Source organism: Pinus tabuliformis, chromosome 1_1, assembly GCF_031772625.1.
Source record: "Pinus tabuliformis cultivar Carrire ecotype Pingquan chromosome 1_1, CPIR1, whole genome shotgun sequence".
NCBI classification, from domain to species: Eukaryota; Viridiplantae; Streptophyta; class Pinopsida; order Pinales; family Pinaceae; genus Pinus; species Pinus tabuliformis.
In genome coordinates this window covers 133,329,457-133,350,704 of record NC_142297.1, presented here as the reverse complement: position 1 = coordinate 133,350,704, position 21,248 = coordinate 133,329,457, and the positions used below count along the sequence as shown (strand labels likewise).

Here is a 21,248-nt window from a genome sequence, read left to right as displayed (position 1 = left end):
CCAAAGGAGAAATTATCTCAACCAAAAGTGTCTAAGATAGCACGCACTATCTTGAGAACACTATCTCTCATCTATTTATTTGTAACACTATATTCAATTATTTAAATGAATGGAAGTGAGAGAGAATCATGAGGCTTCAACCTTTTTCCGCCAATATTTTGTGTCTAATTTTTATATGTGTTTTTCTGTAATTTGTTTGAGTTAATTTCTTTTTCAATATGTGGTATCAGAGCTAGATCTGAACCTGTGTTGTGAGGAGGTGCATCTGAATGTTAACCGTGTTGTTGCAACCTGAGTATTTTGGATGGAGCAACCTGCGTGTGCAGCCGTAAGCCATCCCATCTCCATTGCGGCCGTGAGATTCGTGGTTTCGTCCGCTGGGGGCATTTTTCTGAGCATTTCTCTGCTTTCACAAGAAAGTAAAAAGGACGCTGAGCTGATTGGACAGGGGCGAGATTCTGTGGATTGGAAGAATCCAGCGGCAGGCAACGCGTTATACAAATTATGCTATAGTATAGATTGCAGATCAGGTAGTGATCCTAGGGACCTACTGGATGAATTACAGAGTGCAGTAGCAAACGTTATTGGGACTTGCATCCAAAAAGGTGGGGTTACATTATTGAGCAGCTCAAAACAGTGGGCAGAATGTTTGTAGGAAAGGAAATTGCTGGAAGCGGTCTACGTAGCTGGAAAATCCAAAGGACTCATGGAAGTGTTGGGATGGACTCCCACCGCCGAGATTTAACGATGGTGTAAGTTGTGTAATTGCGTTGAATACAAGCTGTACTTAAATCGCTTTTAAAATCTGTAGTTTAAAGATTCTCTGTGGCAGTTAATTCTTATACTGTAATTATGGATTGTAAAACTTATGAGTTAACGTATTAAATTATTCGGTCGTGAGATTTGCGTAGTACAGTGCTCCATGCATGGCAAAAATGTAATTTGGAGATTTTATGCAGAGCCACAAAGAAAGAGGACAATCAGTAACCCTCTCACCTCTATTTGGCGCCATCTTGAGCAAAGAATTTGTTGCTGATGTGGAATTGGGGGCCTTTTGTTGTATGGATATGACACAGTGGAATTGGCAAACATGAATAGTCTCTTCTTTGTGCTAGAACAGATTGGTATGACTAACGCAGATGCTGTTTCTCAAACACGTGTTGAAAATTAATCCAGATGTCTTGATTAAGAGTTACATGTTAAATATTACGACAGTAAAAAGGAGCTTAAGAAATCAACGTGGAGACCTTCTGCCAGAATATTGAAGAGAAACGTTGAGTCCAACATCCTCGATTGCATAGTTAGCTGTTGAAGAGTTTTCCATTGCCCGGAAAAAAATAAAAATAAAAGACCAATGGTGAGAAAGATTTAAAAGTTAAGTAATATTCTATTGGTTAATATTCAGTCTCCATATATATAGCTGGTGTTTTGTGGAGTTTTTTGTATTAATGAGGACTGATCATGTGGATTGTGTGTAAAGGTGAATTTTAATGATCCGTTGGATTGTGTGAAAAAGGTGAATTTCTGAAGTAGATAAAGTTTTACTTTTTTCACACGTGAATGGGATAGTTTATCACACATGAATTGGAAAAAACATCTAATAATAAATTTTACAGTGATGGTTGTTTATAAGAAAGTGGAGAAACATATAAGTGGAGATTATTGGATATAAGTGAAGTTTGAAGAGATTGAGTCAGTGTACATTTATTTTTGAAGACAAGTTGCTTCAAGGGGCTGTGAGATTGGCATTCTCATTGCTTGAGAAATTTCATTCACGATGTTGTGAAGGTGAAGATTGATGTACTTCAATGTTTAATAAAGAAATCATTTTTTGTGTTGATTGTGTCCTAGATCCGCCCGAAATTGAATAAGGGGATCTTAGGTACACGAAGAGTGTGTTGATAATTGTGCATGCTTCATGTTTTTTTTGCTTATGATTTGTGTCTAGTTTTGACACATAAATGATCTCATTTAACAAACATAAAGTTCAATGCAAGCAAGCACAACACTTGTAACAGAATAGCACCAAGGAAGGATAATTAAGCTCAACACATGCATTTGCATCACTACAAAAAATAATCAAAGTTTTCAACATTGGTATTCTACCTCAACAATCAAATTCACTCAATACAATCAAGTTCATGAATTTGCAAACTTCAGCATTTCAAAGCAATGTCTACATCACTACAATCAAGTTAATGAATCTGTAAACTTCAACGTTTCAGAGCACAAGCTACATAAACATTATTGAACTTGTAATCAAACTCAAATTACATTGAATTGTAAGGGTGCATTCTCGGTTGAAACCGACACCCAGGTCTTGAATTGAGTCAAATTGAATTCATTGTAGTGAATCATTGAAATCATTGTAAGCTTTTTTGGGTCCATTTTCGACAGTGTTCAACACCCTTCCTTTAAAGCACAATCAAGTGAGTCCATGAGTTTTAACTCCAAATGAAACAAACAACAAGTTCACATCTCCTGCAAGCGTGAGTATTCATTCAAGCAATTTGTGTCAAAATTGTACAAAGTTCAAACCTTCGAGTGAGCCAGAGTGAAGATCATTGAAACAACCATCAAAGCAACCAAACAAGTTCAACTCTAACACCAATCAAGCAAGTTGAGATCGACATCAAGCGAGCGTAGCTATTCCTTCAAGTGAGCGTGAAGTCATCAAGTAAGGCAAGTGAGCATTCACACAAACACAATCGTCATCAAGCGAGCGTGAATTCCAGAGTTTAAGCAAGAAAGTTCTACAACTCTAGCAAGTGTTCTCAGCAAGTACAATAAGCAACAAATCAAGCGAGCGTGCCATTCAAGTCCCATAGCAAGCAAGCCTGTCAAGTGAAACAGTTCAAAGCATGACAGCTACGACAAGAGAGCCTGATTTCAAGTGAGCAAGTTCAGATGGCGCAACATATTCAGTTGTTAAACATTCTTCACAGTTTGATCATCTCCAGTGATGAAGACATGGTGCACATCAGCAAAGAAACTCTTGCTGATCTTTCACGGCATCTACAACAAACACATGAAACCATTGAGTTTCTTCAACTAGAGTCGCAACTACAAAGAGATGAGCTGCAACAAAAGAGTGCTTCTTCCAAGTCATTCAAACATACAGATGAAGATAAAGATGTTGATTCTAAATCACTCATCCAAACAAATTCAAGTGTCGAAGTTGTTCATGATCAAATTTCTTCCAAACCCATCATCAAGCCCTGGGAAGAGATTCAAAATAACAAGAATCGACGAGGCTTAGGATATGTCACTGATGACACCAACTTACAAATCCCAGATTATTCCAAGCTAATTAAGTTTGTGAGTGCAGGATTTCTTGAACAACTCACCTCAGTAGGTTCTCAGAAAGTTGCAGTCAAACATAATTGCACGCAACCTGAAGTTGATGTCCAACCAAAATGTTCTCATTGTCAAAGAACCGGTCATATGGAAGATCAATGTTTTGATCTCCATCCGTTTTGCCATTGTGGCAAGCCCAATCATTCCTCAGAAAAATGTCGCAACCAACAAAAATCAGCTAGATTGAAGATACATTATAAATGGATTGATCCTTGGGAATGGTCATCCACAGTCAGACGATTGTCTCAGTTCTACAACTGACTACACTCACACATAGTGCAGCCAACAGTGAACAGATGACGGTACTCTCATGCAGTTGAATGAGGGAGTACAACAGTGAAACTCTCCTACACCTGAAGGGGGGGAGTTCAAATATATTTTGGAGAAGATTTTCTCTCCTTTCAGCTGACAAAGGGTGGAAAATGTCAATGAAATTGACAAGTGGTTGTCAGACTGAAATTCTCGACAACATCAGCGAAGTAGCCAGTGGGCATCTTCATCAGCCAGTGGGCATTTGTCATCAACAGTGAGCATCAGCAAATTCGCCAGTGGGCGATCGACAACCAAAGCAGCAGTGAGCAGCTTTCATCATAGCAAAAGCAACATTGAGTTGTTTTTCGACATCTTCAACCAGTGGGCAATCATCATCAGCAAAACACACCAGTGGGCATTCATCAAATTGTGTCAGTGGACACCGGATGCTGTTTTCAAACAAAGGACAGTGGGATCCTTTTGCGGCTTGGCACGTGATGGAGTTGTCAAGCGACATTCAGAGATGAATCAAGCATGCAGTTGATTCATGTTCTCTTCAGATTTTAGTTTTTTCCAGCATCCAGTTTTGGCGGTTTTTTCAGGCAATGTTTTTGAGGATCAACATGAGAACTTGGAAGATGGTTCTCGTTCTTATTTTTGGATTTATCATTGAAGGGGGGAATGTTAGCCTCTCTCATAAAACAATAATAAATCCAAAAATAAATTAATTAATTAAATATTCCAAGTTAGGAATTTGTGCCTAACTCTTGGGTTGTTCCTCTAAGATAGGAGTTAGGTTAGATAACTCCTATATTGGTGTATGTCTGGTGAGAAATTATCTCAACCAAAGGAGAAATTATCTCAACCAAAAGTGTCTAAGATAGCACACACTATCTTGAGAACACTATCTCTCATCTATTTATTTGTAACACTATATTCAATTATTGAAATGAATGAAAGTGAGAGAGAAGCATGAGGCTCCAGCCTTTTTCCGCCAATATTTTGTGTCTGATTTTTATATGTGTTTTTCTGTAATTTGTTTGAGTTAATTTCTTTTTCAATAAATACAACCAATGTTGGCATGCAGGGATCATTAATGCCCCCATATACGTCTAATGTTATGCAAAATGTAAGACTCAACCATTTATTTGTGTGAGTTTGATTATGTTATTTGTTGAGAAATCTAGGGCATATATTTAATAAAGTTTTTGCACAACGAATCCATGATTTATGAGGTGTTACGAAGAGCTACATCATGCCTTCAAATGGATCACCCCATCCGTTTTTTTCTTCTTGGAAATACAATACTATTTTAACAAGTAACCCAAGCAATATATGATTCCAAAACATGATGTCAAGTTACTTTTCTAGGGTTTTTATGTAATCAAGAGGCCTTTTTAGGGTTTCTTAACTTCAAACCTTAGATCATACTCTTTTCCCTTTATGCCATTCTATAGTTTATCCCATGCCCTAGAAATCAAATCATAGGGAACAAATACTTAAGATTAAGGTTTCTAAATACTAGGGTATTTCTTAAAATATAAACCCATAAATTCAACCCTACTACATCTTATGATGGATCATTTAAAAGAAAATTATTATACATACCTCATGGACACCTATCTGTACTGATTAGTTTTTAGTCAAAAACACTACATGGTAAACAGCAGAGGCCCCTTCATAAAAACCACTTACAGCCAGTACTCCCCTCCGCTAACAGCTTGTGGTTTCAACATACAGTTGTTACAACTCAAGGAGGATAGGAAGTTGTAAATCCATGTGGTCAACCAGAAATAGCCCAGCTTATTCATCGTGATCCTAAAAGGTGTGCAAGTGTTTAGCTAATCCGACATCAAGATGTTGACAACCATAAGGTTGGAGGGCCATTGTTGCTCAAATTCATCAATGTAGATATGTTGATGAGGCTATGACCAGAGCTTACTTATATTGAAGCATGTGAAGGGATTCAAGGGAGAAATGGTGACCAAATCTTCCATAATGTTGGGTCTTGAAGAATCTGATAAAGAGATAAAGCAAACAATGAACGACACATGTGCTGTGGGTGTTGATATCCTTACAATGGAATAGTATTTGCAGCCCATGGCTTTCAAAGAACAAAATTTGTTTAGTATTGTTGATATAGGCTCTGGAAAAACAATGGCATATCCTTTACCTACTATTGTTCATGTTAATATGCAACCTTATCTAGCTTCAGATTATGAACCCTGAATGCGAGCATTCTTGCATTCATAGTCGCTGCATTATTATTTGCGGAAGCTTACGCACACCTTTCATGAAGAAAAGATTATGGTGTTATTACTATTGAGGAAGCTAACTCCACGACAATCTCCTGATTGTTTTGATTCACATCGCTGATTCTTTGGGTGATAATCAACAATTTGGACGAATTTCTTGGCGATAGATTAGAATCTGGATAAATATGATGCCAAAAAGAAACTGCTTTGAGCACATTGTAGCTAAACTCCAATTCATGTGTAAATCACACCAGTTCTGGATTGAGGATTGTGAAAGCAGGTTTACTATGGAATAGTTTTTGGTGTTGAATCATTAGGTCTCAAAAGATATAGGCCTATAATATTGGTTAAGAGGTGCCTCAATTTCCACTATTCTGGACCTGTAGCACTCAAAAGAAGACATAAATCATGCCAAGAATATTGTGGCCAATAACACTGGATGAGTGAGGAAAATCGCACAAGTATAAACTTGTAATGTCAATAGAGAAGGGGTTAAAATATGTAGAGTGCCCCAATCTAGATCCACAGCATCTATTCAGCTACCACAACTTTATCACACAGGCTACTCAAAAGAAGATCTCAAGTAAGTGTTCTAGTTCTCAAGGCACCATGCTTTTAATGAGTTTAACCTTCCAAAGGATACTTACTCCTAAATATCTTAGGAATTTCCATGAATTACGCAATCTGTAGATTATATATCCAAAACCTAGTGGACCTGCTACAGCACTAATTTATTGGCAACCTGTCTGAAATTGTATATAATTCTACATATGGGAAAGATTGACAAATGTGCACATCAAACTGTCTGGGGTGTGTGCACATTTAGTTAACCCTGTGCGTTGTTAAGGAATAACATTTGATTTACTTGTTCCAGGGAATGTGCAAACTTCATGGTTGACTTCCACTTAAGTGCAGGAAGAAATGAGCTGAGATATGTTCATGAGAAGTATTCAGATCCATGTCATGGCTATGTTGCTTTTTTATGCCTTGCCAACTTACCCAATGATGACAGTTGCACCACCAGCAATGATGTTGTCATTTGTATTAGTGATAACATCGACTCAAGTGCACAAGAAGGGGGATTAGAAAGACCTAGCCAAATGAAATCCAGGAAACACACTGTACCATCATTGACTGTAATGCTAACATCTCAAAGTGAGGTCTATGTCACTCTCTTATACTTTTCTTATTCTTGTTCAACAAATATACACAAACCAAAGACTGCAATGCTAACATCTCAAAGTGAGGTCTGTGTCACTCTCCTATACTTTTCTTGTTCTTGTTCAACAAATATACACAAACCAAAGAGTATCCATGTCCACTCCAAATTACTAGCAAGTTTTATAACCTTAAGATAGCTTTGTCTTTAGTCATGTTGTAAGTTGGATGAAAATGATTAGTTATCTTGATAACCTCAAGTTAGTTTTGTGTTTATTTATGATGTAAGTCGGCTGAAAATGATTAATAATCTTGATGAATGTATTTCAGGATGCATTTAGGGATTCCCATCAGGTGCTTCCTAGCATTGATGATGGAAACATTGAAAACCAATTGGTAGTTGTTGAATACGTTGAAGATATATACAAATTCTACCGGACAATTGAGGTATGTTTCTCTGTCAATGATTGCAGTTTCTTGTTAGGGTGAAGGTAAAGTTTTATTTTCCTTAACTAAAATTTGGCATTCATGCATGCCCAGGACGTGAGTTGCGTACCTCCAGATTATATGAGAAAATAGGTTAAAATCAACGCAAAGATGAGGGCAGTCGTGATTGATTGGTTGGTGGAGGTACAACTTTGTTCCTATGCTAGTTCCAACTTCCATTTGCTGTCAAACTTAGATCTAAAAGAGATTATATGGTCTATCTCTTAGGCCTGACATCAAAATCTTAAAATTTTGAGGTGCATTTGGAATTGGAATTAATGCCAGAGACGTTGTATCTCACTACGAACATCATTGACATATACCTTTCTATTCAGAGTATTGCAAGGAAAAATTTTCCATTACTTGCTATCACTGCAATGTTTATATCTAGCAAATATGAAGAAGTCTGTCCTCCACAGGTAGGATGACTTGCTGACATCTGTAAGAAAGGATGTGTATATATCTAATTAAAAGAACACTTTGTTGGCTGTATAAAAGTACATACACCAGCAATATCTACTCCTACAGAAGATTATGCTTTATGTTGGAATCAGCACAAAAATTATATTATAATAGGTAACACAATATTGATAAGAGTTGGTTTATACTTGGCTATAGGTCAATGACTTCATCTGCATCTTCCCAAATGAATGCATGTCGGAACAGATAGTGGCCATGGTAATTAGCTCTAACTGATAATTCTTTGTCATTGATTGCAACATAGTCTCCAAACATTTAGATTGACTGATCAATTGATAATAACTCTTCGCAGGAGTTTAAAGCAATTGAACTTCAAGCTTACAGTTCCCACTCGGCCATATGTATTCCTCCTCAGGTTTCTAAAGGCAGTTGATTCCAACAAAGTGGTAAAGTTTTGAATGACACCACTTTTTATATTGTTGAAAGCAGCCTGTGTGGCATTGATCAAATCTACTTTCGAAAATGCCTCATAAAATCTAGCATTCATGTTTTAAATTACTTTTCTTTATTGTATTCCTAATAATACCCTGTTGTACTGACAAGTCGTACTATCTATTATTCAGATGGAAAATCTAGCATTCTTCTTGGTTGAACTGTGTTTGCTTCAGTACATAATGAGCAAGTACAATCCATAAAATTTGTGTTAAGGGCTTTGAACACTTATCCGCTATGGAAGGCTTGTTTGTTGATGTGGTTTTTAAAATATTCAATGTATTTTTAAGTTGTTTGTGCAAGCGTTTTCCATAACACTAGTGAAGGCTTATCTGGATCTCAAAATATTGTGCATAGGTGATGCTTTTCCCTCCTCCAGTTAGTTCATTCTTGTTTATTGTGTGTTTTTACAAACATTTTGCAGTATGGTCCACTTTTTATCATTTTTGATAATATATCTCATGTATTTGATACTTGTAGACCTTTAATCCATAAAAACGGCCCAAAAATCTCAGAAATAGACACCTACAAATATAAGCTAGTCATCAAATTTCAAGGAATATTTTTTCATGGGGCTGAAATCCTATTAAAATTTGGAACAAAATGCATATTTTCATATTTATGAGATGTATACTTTGTTTACTGAACTAGATTTGTATGTGTTCATATTGAAATCTTGTTATTATGTTTTAAATTGCGAGAAGCTTGATGGCTAAATGTTGTTTGCTTTATGTTCCTTAGTTACCATTTGTGAAGTGTTTTAAGTAACTGGTTACAGTTGATGTTATGTTGGATCCTTTATCGAAGGTTCTTAATGTAGGTTCTAATTATAGCCGATGTGATAACTTTCTAGGTACCGAAGGGACTGTCACATGCTTTGCATCATACTTGGTGTGCACCTCAATTTTCAATTCCATTATGGCATTAGCTGGGAATATCAATCTAAGACTTAAATTCTAAATACTGGACAACTAGACATTATGTTTATTTTATCAGCATTTTGTATCTTAAAATGTAGTTTGTCATCATTGTTTTATATATCTTATGATATTAGTTTTCATTATTTTGTTTTATATTTTGCAGTACTATGATGTTTGGAAGGAGTGCAATGGTGGCCTGTGCTATGATTTTTCAAATATGGAGAATTACTTAAACCAGGGTTCCGTTAGGGATGCCCTGGGGGTTGGCAGCTGAAAATTTGTCTCCTGTAGCCCCTTGGTTTATGAAGCTATGCTTACTGACTGGATGTGGAATATGGAAGTTGGCATTCCAACACTCTTGGAGGATGGTGTTAAGTTGCTAGTTTATGCAGGAGAATATGATCTCATTTGCAATTGGTTAGGTAATGATACTGTATACATATAACATATTGTTTTTGTTTTGGAGAATGACTTTATGATTTAGGTGTTAAGTCTGTTATTAACTTATTTGCAGTTGTGTTTTTCAGGCTTGTCAGTCTAATCTTCAAAATTGAAAAGTTAATTGTTCAAATTATGTGTCTTTCAGGCAATTCAAGATGGGTGAATTCCATGGATTGGTCTGGAAGTGAGAATTTCAAGAAGGCACCTACAAAATCCTTCCTTGTAGATGATAAGGAAGCAGGTTTAATAACCAGTTATGGACCACTCAGTTTTCTCAAGGTAAAAGGCACTCGATGATCATCTTTGATTTCGTTGTACAAGTAGATAATTTCTTCCTTACGGAATCTTCTATTTTGCTGCACCAGGTTCATGATGCAGGTCATATGGTCGCAATGGATCAGCCAAAAGCAGCCTTAGAGATGTTAAAAAGTTGGACACAAGGAAGTATTACTGACGACAATTCTCAAATTTTAAAGACAGTGACGGAGATGCCAGAGAAGAATTTCGAGAGTTAGTTATCTGCTTAACTAGGAGAATTGCTCTCTTCACCTAGATTAATGTAAATATTTCTAGATTTGCAGTAGTGTGCATCCCCAAAGATGTGTATTTTCTGATTTGCCAAAATAATTGTGCATTGGGACCATCAGTCTTGCTAACTTGTGTCAAATCTTTTGATGGACACTTTTTAGCTGTATAGAAATAGTGCTTCTTATTTCTTACCAAGCCTTGTGGAATTATGATTATACATGGTGTTAAATTTATATTCAAGAACATGAATAGTATGTCCTGTGTTCTTATTCCAGCATGTTCTGATGTCCTAATGGATGAAAGAAATTGTAAATTGGATGAAAGAAATTGTAAATTCAACAAAAATATTTTGTTAGAGTCTTGGGGAATTCAAAGCATGATGCTCTTAGCCTACATTCAATTTTATTGACAATGACATGAAAGCATTTATGTTGTTTGCAATCATACAATGGATGTCAGTATTGTCTACTTATATTTGAATTGGAGGCTATGTGGTTTGGCTGTGTTTCACTTCTCATTCGTTCTATTATTTTATTGTTGAATATGCTTGTTTCCTCTTTTTGCCTCTTATCCCTTTATAAGCCTCTTGGACATTAAGTGCTTGACATGGCAAGATATGTCCATAAAGCACATGGACTATCTACAATCCATCAATGCTTGTTGTTGCTGCTGTCTACACTGCTCGATGCACTTTGAGGAAGGATCCATGTTGGAACAAAACACTTACCCTTCATATAGGCTACTCTGAAGCAGCCCTGAAGTAAGCCTTAAAATTTTTAAAGCATCATGCTTTTAGTGATTTTACCCTTCTAAAGAAATCCTACTGCTAGACATTTTAGATTTCTTCATCAATTACAGGCAGGCATTGTTGATCAGCTATGGCCAGAACATTGTGTCTTGATCAACTATATGTTGGAACTCAGCTACTAACACCCTGTATGAATTGAATCTTTATCTAATACTAATGCGCATACTAAGCGTCTGGAGGCGTACGCACATTTTGTTAACTCTGTACATTGAGGTAATAACATTTATGTGCATTGTTCCAGGGAATGTGCGTATTTCATGGTTGATTTTCACCTAAATACAGGAGGAAATAAGCTGAGAGCTGTTCATAAGAAGTATTCAGATTGTTGTAGCAAGTCTATCTTTTAGCAACTCTCAGAATTTCAGAATGAGATTGCATCACATGACATCGGCTGACATAATACATTTTAAATGGTCTTTTTTGGATTGCAGAACTGATGCTTATGGGATTCATCTTGTTTCTACTGACCATTGGAGAGAAGCCCATTTCTAAGATTTGTATACCGAAAGGAATGGCTTATAGTATGCTTCCATGTCAAAAGGAATAATCAATGGCTCCTGCTATCGATCATTGTTCTGAGGTGGACACCAAACTCTATGTTGCGTATTCGAATTTCCCAATGCTATTAGATGTTACTTAGATCGTGTTAGTCCATTTGATATGATTCAAGATATTTATGATAGTTTGATAATTATTCATTCCCTCTTGATTCAAGGGTAAGTATCCTCTGGTCTCCCTCACTGGCATGAACTAGCTCCACTACTTCATCTTTACGTTGGCAACTGTCCATGCGTTATATAGTGTCCTAACAATCGCCCTAGCAAGAGAAAAAGTAAGTGCCATGGGAAATAACTAATCTTCTCCCATGTCATTCAGTTTAAATTTTTTCTCGGTTTGAATTTGCTTTCATATCTTCATGCGTTCGAAACATCTTTAACTCAAAATACAAGTCATTTTCGGTCATAGATGAGGCGTTGGAAAGCATGGGAAAAGGAGATAGTAACAATGGATTATCCATGTTCACATGGTGAGTTCTTTTCAATTTTCTTCTCTAAATGGCCTCGTCTCGTAGTCTGTCATGTTTGAAAAATGGCACCTAACCTAGGTTACGAATCTGGAAATTTCAACGGGGACACCTGTGAAATGATTTTAGGTTCAAACATCAAGAATATTTACGATTGGATAACGTTTTGAGGAATTTTAGAAAGATTGTTCTCAAGAACAAGCAGCTACGTGCTTGTTGTTTGTTTCATGCAGATCCTTCAAGGTTCAGGTTAACCCAACAAACTACATTTGTAACGTGTCATATGAATTTCTGGAGCAGAACACCCATTATTAAATGGGTGGTAAGTAATTCATACTCCAAATTTTCAAGGGATTTATCTTGCTTGAATCCATTTTACATGTAATATTAATATTCATTGCAGGTTTGCTTCTTTAGACAATTCTTTCGGTCAATAAGGAAAGTTGATTACCTAACCTTGCAGCATGGCTTCATCATTGTATGTCTCCATAACTTGAAACCTTCATTTAGATTTCAACTTGGTTATGTAAACAACCATTTCATTCACGTGATTTATCTGATTTGCCTTGTGAATTTTCTTCCTTGGTACTGTATAGGCCCATCTCTCTACAAATAACAAGAAGTTTGATTTTCATAAATATATAAAGAGATCATTGGATGACGGCTTCAAGAGGGTGATTGGAATCAGGTTCTATTAACTTTTTGTGCGTAAAAACTTTGGTCTCTAGCAATAATAATTGATTTTCCTCCTGCAACGCTTCTCAGTCCTCCTTTTGTTTTGTTTCTCTGGGAAACCTCCCCTTGCTTTTTACCTAACACTGCAGCATTTATTGCATTATTTGCAGTGTTCCCCTATGGACTTTTGCCATGGAATTTTTGCTTATCCACTTGCATAGTAAGACTTCACAACTCTCTGTCTTACTCCAATGTTTAGTTTTGTTTCTCTTTCACTGGCTGCATTACTGGGTGAGCAGACTGGCATTCATACTTTTGGTTCTCCTTCGTCCCCTTAGCTTTAAGTCCCTGTAAATGTTCGGAAGTAGAATTACTAATGATATAAGTTAATGATATAGAAAAGTTGTCAACTATTGACTTCTACGTGTTTATTGTTGCATTACTTGTGCAGATAGTTTTGATAGTTGGAGTGAAGCTGCAACTTATAATATTAGAAATGGCCTTAGCAATTCAAGGGAGACATTCTATAGTTAAAGGAATTCCAGTGGTGCAGCCAACCGATAAGTTGTTTTGGTTCGATCGCCCTGAACTTATTATATTCTTGATCCATTTCACTTTGTTCCAGGTATCGAAATAATTGTGTTGTAAATTTTATTTCCTTAATTGTGTCTATTATATTTATGACAATGACATAAAGGCTTGATGGTTCCTGCAGAATGCTTTCCAGCTTGCTTTCCTTTCATGGACATGCATAAGCCACTTTTATTTTTAATTATAATAAATTATAATATCAGCTGAGACTTTGAATCTGCACAGTTAACAATAGGATCACAATGATTATTGCAGTGGCAATTTGGCTTAAACTCCTGTTTCCACGATAGGCTTTATATGGTTATATTGCGAATAGTCATTGGGTAAGTATGTCGATCATTATATAAAAGCATATTCCCGTCATAAAGATCTTTTCTTCGGTTAATTTTAACAATTGCTTTGTATTTAATCGTTATAGATCAAAATTAACTGATAACCTTGTTTCTTGTTAAAATTTATAATCAACCTAAGTTCAAATTTAGCATAATATTTTTAAATTCTAATTTAAGTTTTTTTAGCACACATTATTTGTTTACTAAAATTTAATTCTTTGGAAATTTCAAAAATGTATTATAAATGTAAGTCCCAACTCTAGCCTGAATTTTAATGTTTGGAATAGATTTGCAAATATTCTCACCCTTGTTTTATACTTCCCCTTTAAAGATCATTAATGGGGAACTGAAATTATATGTATGTATTGTGTGGTGGATTCCTGCTTATTATCTTACGAATCTATTCCAGGTGAGAACGATACGGGCCAGTAGACATTCAAAATGATTTTATTTATTTTTTTTAAAATAATTTTTTATATTGTCTCTAGAGAGACAATAGTTTGAATTATGGACATTTATTTTTTTTTAAATAATTTGTTATATTGTCTCTAGAGAGACAATAGTTTGAATTATGGAGGTTTATTTTTTTTTAAATAATTTTTTTATAGTCTCTAGAGAGACAATAGTTTGAATTATGGACATTTATTTTTTTTAAATAATTTTTTATATTGTCTCTAGAGAGACAATAGTTTGAATTATGGAATTGTCTCTAAAAAGACAAAAATGTAATTGTCTCTAAAGAGACACAAATGAAATTGTCTCTAGAGAGACAAATCAAATTGTCTTTATAGAGACAATAATAATATGTGTTCTATATTGTCTTTATAGAGACAAATTTTTGAGACATTATATTTTGAGACACCCGCTTAGAGACAATATTTAAGACAATATTTGAGTTTCTTTTTGTCTTAAGTTAAGACAATTGACTCAAATATTGTCTTAAATATTGTCTTAAAACCCCCCTACATGTAGTAGTGCATGATACTTACAATAAACCTAGTGATGAACGGTATTTACCAACTAGCTACTTGCCTAAAATATCTTGACATGCAATCACACATAAATTCGTCTATCGCTTAACTCGACTTGACTCAACACTCAAATCAACACTCAAACACTCAAAATAGCTCTATCTTAAGTCCAAATCTACTAAAAGCTGAGAGGAATAAAATCACTTGAGATGCAAATATTTCTTCAAATTTCGTATTGAAAAAGAAATTTGCATCTTGAAAAATTTGATCCATCTTAACACTGATTAGATTGATAATTAAGATAAATCTTTATATATCAATACAAATTCTACCCATGGTTATTTTATCACAAAAATAATCATCTTGACATGGCATGACAAAAAATAATAATCAATGGCCGAGAGTGTCCACGTTTTTCAATGGTATGACCATTTATCTGCAATTGGTGACGGTGAATGCATGATGCATCTCAGATTGAGATTACATGGCGTTATATATTGCAAAGGATAAGCAATCTGACAATACATGTTTGCAACTTTGCATCTCCACGTAACAGCATTTTTTTCGAAACCTTTCAAGTTCTGTACTTTCACTTACCGTACGTGTGAAATCAGAGTTCCACATAGAAAGTCTTCCTGGTGCATATCGCCACACAATTCTAATCACATTGTGTCTCAAATGCTCTAAGGAAATTTTGTCCACAACTTGGATAGGACAATAGTGTTCCATTGGGATTCTAGAGCCCCTAATAGTTGTAAATCAGATGCAGATTTCCAGATTGGGATGGCACTGTCCCATTTTTTTATAACACTGGCCCAAAAAAAGTATCCCTTGTGGTGTAAATGTCTCAGGAGTTGAGGGGAGATATGGATCAATCCTCCCACACCTGCGAATTCATCAAAGCCTATAATGATCTTGGAACTCGTGTGAAATTTCCAAATCAAATTTTTACGAAAGAACGGCTGCAATCTTTTAAAACCTCTCCAGATGATAGAACCATTGGCGGATCCAAAGGTGCTTTGTCTGTACCAATAAGTGATGTCGAGGCCGTCCATATACTTATACCTGATAGATTTGCTCTAGAATGACTCTCCCATAAACGCATTCCACATTGTTTTACATAGAAGCGCTCTTCTGAAAGAGTGTAAGTCCATTATGCCCCAACCTCCCATGATTTTTGGCCGAGACAGCTTAGAAAGTCTGCAGAGATGATATTTAGTCTTTTCCTTCTGACCGCCCCAAATGAAATTGGCTATCAATCTATTTAAATTGTTAATAATAGATGAAGGAATATAGAATAGAAGAGCCCAGAAAACCATGATTTGAACCAGCACGGATTGGGTAAGAATGGCGTGACCTCCGACTGACAAACATTTGTATGCCCATGTTGATATTTTCTTGTAGAAACGGTCTGTAATCCATGACCAATCAGCCGCTCTATAACTCACAGGTTTCAAGTTAAATCCAAGATATTTGAACCCTCCTTGATAGGAATAGCCTTGATGTGGAATAGCTCAGCTAGAAATGTGATAGTATCTCCATTTGTATCAGCGACATGGAAAGATGACTTTAAGTCATTGATATTCAAGCCGGTGGCTTTCTGGAATCTCTGCAAAATTTCATAAAGACATATCCATGAAGATCTACATAGCATGGCAGACAGAGGGATATCGTCAACAAATAGTGAGTGTGACATGGATATATCCTTGCATATGGGCAGAGGTTTATATCTCCCTTGATGAATCGCTATTTTAATATGTAAGCTCAATGATTCCATGACAATGATGAAGATAAGTGGAGATAGGGAGCAACCTTGGCGCAATCCTCTGGCCGATGTGAAAAATGGAGTGGGGATACCGATTATGAGGACAGCAAAGTTCACATCCACCACATAGGCCATGATCCATCGAATACATCTGACATCAAGGCCAATCTTCGCTAGAAAACATCTTATATAGCCCCAACTCACACAGTCGTATGCCTTCTTTAGGTCGATCTTCAATAGGGCCGCATCAATTTTCCTGCAATGCATTGAATGTAAGCATTCCTGGGTGAGAGCCACCACTTCTAAAATATTTCTGTCTTTAACGAACCCGTGTTGTTCAGTGGACAGGTGGAGAGATAGAGTGTTCCTGATACGAATAGCGATGATCTTAGATATGATCTTGTACAAAACATTACATAATGATATGGGCCGGAAATCAAAAAAAGTGGATGTGAGCTTTTTCTTAGGAATAAGGGCGATATATGTAGAGGAGATCTTCTGACTGATGATGCCCTGCATTCTCGAATCCTCGACCATCTTGAGGATATTATCCTTAAATAATTCAAAGAAGTGGATGAAGAAGTCAATAGTCCACTCGTCCAGCTCGGGGCATTTATCTTTCTAGAAAGTTTTCATTGTTGCCAATAATTCTTCTTCTGTCACTTCAGCAAAAAGAGCATTGTTCAGACCTTCATCGAACATAGTGGGATATGGGTCTATACCCCACAGAATATCCTCAAAATCGCAAACAGAATCCGCGCTATATGCCTTTTTAAAATACTTAACAGCCTCACTGGAGATAGCCTTCCGCGAATAATGAGAGTATCCTTGTTCATCCTTGATAGTCCAAATAGCATTAGTCTCCCTCCGCTTATTGGCAAACCTGTGGAAAAACCTGGTGTTTTGATCTCCCTCACTGAGCCATAATGCATGGCTCTTGAGCCTCCACGTAGCTTCTTCTTGCTCTAAAATCTTTTGTTTTCTTTTTTCTAAGACCCAAATACGGTTCCTGGTGGAGGTCGACATGGGGGGATTTTTGAGGAGAACAGATAGGTGCTCTAATTCCCTGTTTATGTCCATCAGCTCCTTTTTGTTGGAGGCCGCCTTCTCATGTTGCCATTTTTTTACCTCCATACATAGGGATTGCAGGCGATCAATGAAATGCCGAGGAGAGTCCTTAACCTGCTTGGGATATTGCTTCCAAGTATCATTTATAAAAGTATTGAACTTTTCATCAGCCAGCCAAGTCCGATTAAACTTGAAAGGATATCCAAATCTACGGTCTTCATATTTCCATTGGAAGGTAATGGGCCGGTGATCGGATATGAAGGATGGAATGATGTTCATAGAAGGAGGCCCATATTTTTCAATCAATTGCTCATGAAAAAAAATCTATAAATTCTTTTCACCAGATAGGAACTGTTGGATCTTCCATTGTCCCAGGTTGGGCCTTGATCAACAGGCAATATATCAATGAAATTCTTTTGGATGATAGATTCCTGGATATGGCTCCCCATAGGATCAAATTTCCTTGAATCGGGTATCAGAGCTCAGCTCGGATATGACAACATAATCCTCAATATCGAATTGGATACCCATGAATAGAACGTTGAACCAATCCAAGACATAAGAGACATAGATAGGATGCAAAACAGAATGTCCAGCAGAGATATAATATAACCCAACTGTGTGCTAAAATTACGAAGGATATAATATAGCCATTAACATCTGCATAACAGATACTATAACTGTATGTAAAAACTATGGAACAAATGAAACTATATTTGAGACAGATAAATACACTAACCTGAGGCGCGAGCGTGTTTCGAATGTTGAGCACCGAGCACCATGAACCACTCAGTGAAAAGCAACAGTGAAAGATAGTAGATGTATAAGTAGATCAGACTGTAATAGCAGTCCTTACAGCCGGACAAAATACTCCAGTTTAGGTGAACAGGTTGAGAAAGGAAAACTAGAGGCTAGTCTATGATAGATATATATGGCAAATCTATGAGAGGGCACGTAGAAGGCAGTAAAGACGCGTCTACCCGGCTAGAAGTAACAGAGTCACGCGTTCATACGAAGGATAGATAGATGTTTGGGTAGTATATGTTGGAGTTAATGCTTACATTCCATATTTAAGAATTTGGTTTGTGTTGGTGGAGAAATTCTCTCAACCTCTCTATCTAATTTGGGAATAAGTTGGATCTCAGAAACTCTATTTAATAGAGTAATCTGAATGTAAATCTGTGTGTGTGAGTGTGTTTGCACATACACCATTTGTGCATAATATATGATTTGAGTTTCTGTAATCGTGTGTTTTAGCTATTTTTTAATCATGGTATCAGAGCTAGATCTGAACCTGTGTTGTGAGGAGGTGCATCTGGATGTTAATCGGAGCTATTTTTATCATTGGGACTGTCAATTCTGATGCGTCGCTATCCGAGATTTTGCCAGCTGGTTTTCTTGATCAGATCGAAGAGATAAGGGTGTCGTCGCTTCTAACTGGTCCCACCATCAACATTTGGCATTGCTATCGCATCGTTCCATCGGTGGGTTCTTCACGCCCTGTGACTGGAATTCAATCTTGCAAGGTCTCTGCAATGGCGTTCCGCTGTTGAGGTTTCCGCTTCATGCCGACCAGTACACCAACTGTAAGTTATATCCAAGATGGCCACTGCAGATGTTTTATTGCTACATGTCCTTTTATCACTGTGATATTGGTCGATATTTATGGGTTTTTGGAAGAATCTGCGTTACAGAGAGAGCTGTGTCTGATATTCACACAGAGAGGCAGCCGATTCCAAAAGCTATAATTGAATCCGATAGAAAGAGTGGCATTGACCTCTCAGAGCTCTTCATTGTTTTCCAACTAGAGCTGACGGGAGATACTGATATTATATGTATATATGCATGGCAGAGGCGAGATTGATATTATGTGTGTATATATGCGTAGCAGAGGTCGAATTTGCAGCGCTTTCACTCTCAACTGGAAGAGAGTTGGAATTTTTGTGCGTATAATTACGACGATGTCAAAGCCTAATCAAGATTTGTATGTGAGCTGTTGGGTGAGCATGTCAATGCATTAATTCTACACAACACAGTTACATTTTGATGTATATGTCAATATGTTTATTCAAAATTAAAAAAAAAAAACAATAAAAATAACCCGCAGTTCAACTATGTGTCTGATGCCAGTATTTAAAGATCAAGTAATAGTAAGGCTCAATATGGATGGTTGTCCAGATAGTATGGCGATTGCGGATCTAGGGAAGGATCCCTCATTAGTGGTAGACGTGGAAGTGGTTTCCTAATGAGGTTATGCGACAGATTGGGATGTTGTCCAGTAATTGACTTCGGGAGGTCCTTGATTCGGGAGTTGAGGAAGGGAACTCGGGAATCCAACTTGCCAACTACACCTTTCCGAGGGTTATGAGGCAACTTGATGGAGCATCTACTGATAAGCTTGATTATTTTGTTATTTTCATGTAATGTAATCATTAAGGGGGGATGTTGGAGTTAATGCTTACATTCCATATTTAAGAATTTGGTTTGTGTTGGTTGAGAAATTCTCTCAACCTCTCTATCTAATTTGGGAATAAGTTGGATCTCAGAAACTCTATTTAATAGAGTAATCTGAATGTAAATCTGTGTGTGTGAGTGTGTTTGCACATACACCATTTGTGCATAATATATGATTTGAGTTTCTGTAATTGTGTGTTTTAGCTATTTTTTAATCAGTATAGCGATGGATGTAGTCGAGGTTGACGAACATGTGTCTGGGCTAGGTCAGTCCAAGACGGATATGATCATAGTGCGTAGAGTGTAGGATAGATAAAAGGTTTGAACATACCTGATTTGTCACTACTAAGTGCTCTCCACTCGGTGCTCGCACACCCGGTCCATCAGTTGGAACATATATCACACCAAATTGCTAGATGCTTCCTTATTTTACATGTATCCATGGGATGCCCATCGAATCTTATGATGCGGAATGTCTATTAAAAAAAACACATGTGCCAAGTTTTCGCTAAGTTTGTAACGTTGATAGGATCTATAACTACCTTTTGGTAGATAATTTCTGAAACACTTTTGGGATGTCAATGTCCTCCTACGTACTTGGGAATACTTGGGAATGCAAAGTATGAAGAAAGTGTTTAAACAAAGAAGAGGGGCTCACCTAGTTAGATGTTAGAGAAGTTAGAACTGATTCAACTATAGTTATGAAGTTTGACCTTGAATTGGATTGAATACCAAAACAAAATTTTATTCCTTAAAATTTAGTAAGCAAAAAATTCAGAATTATAGATCTAAGAAATATTTTTATATTATTTTTTCAATATTTACAAAGATCCTTGCTAGCCAGATGGATGGTTTACAAGTTGCTATTACTCATCTAAATTAAAGCATTAATAGTCAATCCAGGGCATAATTTATTAGGAATGTTACACTTGAAGTGAAGGTCCCTTCTCAAAACCAAAGCCTATAGGAAATAGCCTTATACTTTTACATACATTACAATATAATTCTAAGATTCGATCACGAGTCTTAGTTCCTAGTGAACCAACCCTGAAATTCAATTGGTTTAACAAAGATACCTGTCTTAATTCCTAGTAAACCAACCTTGAAATTCAATTGGTTTAACAAAGATGCCCTTCTGGAAGAGGTGATAGTTTGATAAACCCCTGGAGATTATGTAGCTAAAGCATTAGTCCAACCTACATTAAGAATGCAAGAGGTTGAAGGAGAAGATATAAAGGAATCCCATATTAG

General features: G+C 36.6%; 1 protein-coding gene and 1 long non-coding RNA gene across 3 annotated transcripts in view; one reads left to right on the top strand and one right to left on the bottom strand.

Moving 5' to 3' along the window:
• Positions 1 to 18,419, bottom strand: part of LOC149212000 (uncharacterized) — a 76,868-nt gene extending 58,449 nt beyond the window's left edge. For both annotated transcript variants that reach the window (XR_016250195.1, XR_016250194.1), the window contains exon 1: positions 18,283 to 18,419. This is a non-coding gene — a long non-coding RNA (uncharacterized LOC149212000). The remainder of the gene's footprint in view (positions 1 to 18,282) is intronic.
• LOC149212001 (serine carboxypeptidase-like) lies at positions 9,510 to 10,424 on the top strand. The gene is made up of 3 exons (XM_089390525.1): positions 9,510 to 9,762; positions 9,927 to 10,060; positions 10,147 to 10,424. Exons 1-3 carry the CDS (start codon positions 9,651 to 9,653, stop codon positions 10,294 to 10,296), a joined length of 396 nt encoding a protein of 131 aa, XP_089246651.1. The 5' UTR covers positions 9,510 to 9,650; the 3' UTR covers positions 10,297 to 10,424.
• Positions 18,420 to 21,248: the final 2,829 nt, after the last annotated feature.

Bases quoted from the DNA above. Each gene is read 5' to 3' on its own strand.
- LOC149212001 (XM_089390525.1), top strand. From the start codon at position 9,651: ATGCTTACTGACTGGATGTGGAATATGGAAGTTGGCATTCCAACACTC. The intron at 9,763-9,926 runs GTAATGATACTG...TGTGTCTTTCAG, and splicing joins TCTCATTTGCAATTGGTTAG to GCAATTCAAGATGGGTGAAT. The intron at 10,061-10,146 runs GTAAAAGGCACT...TTGCTGCACCAG, and splicing joins GACCACTCAGTTTTCTCAAG to GTTCATGATGCAGGTCATAT.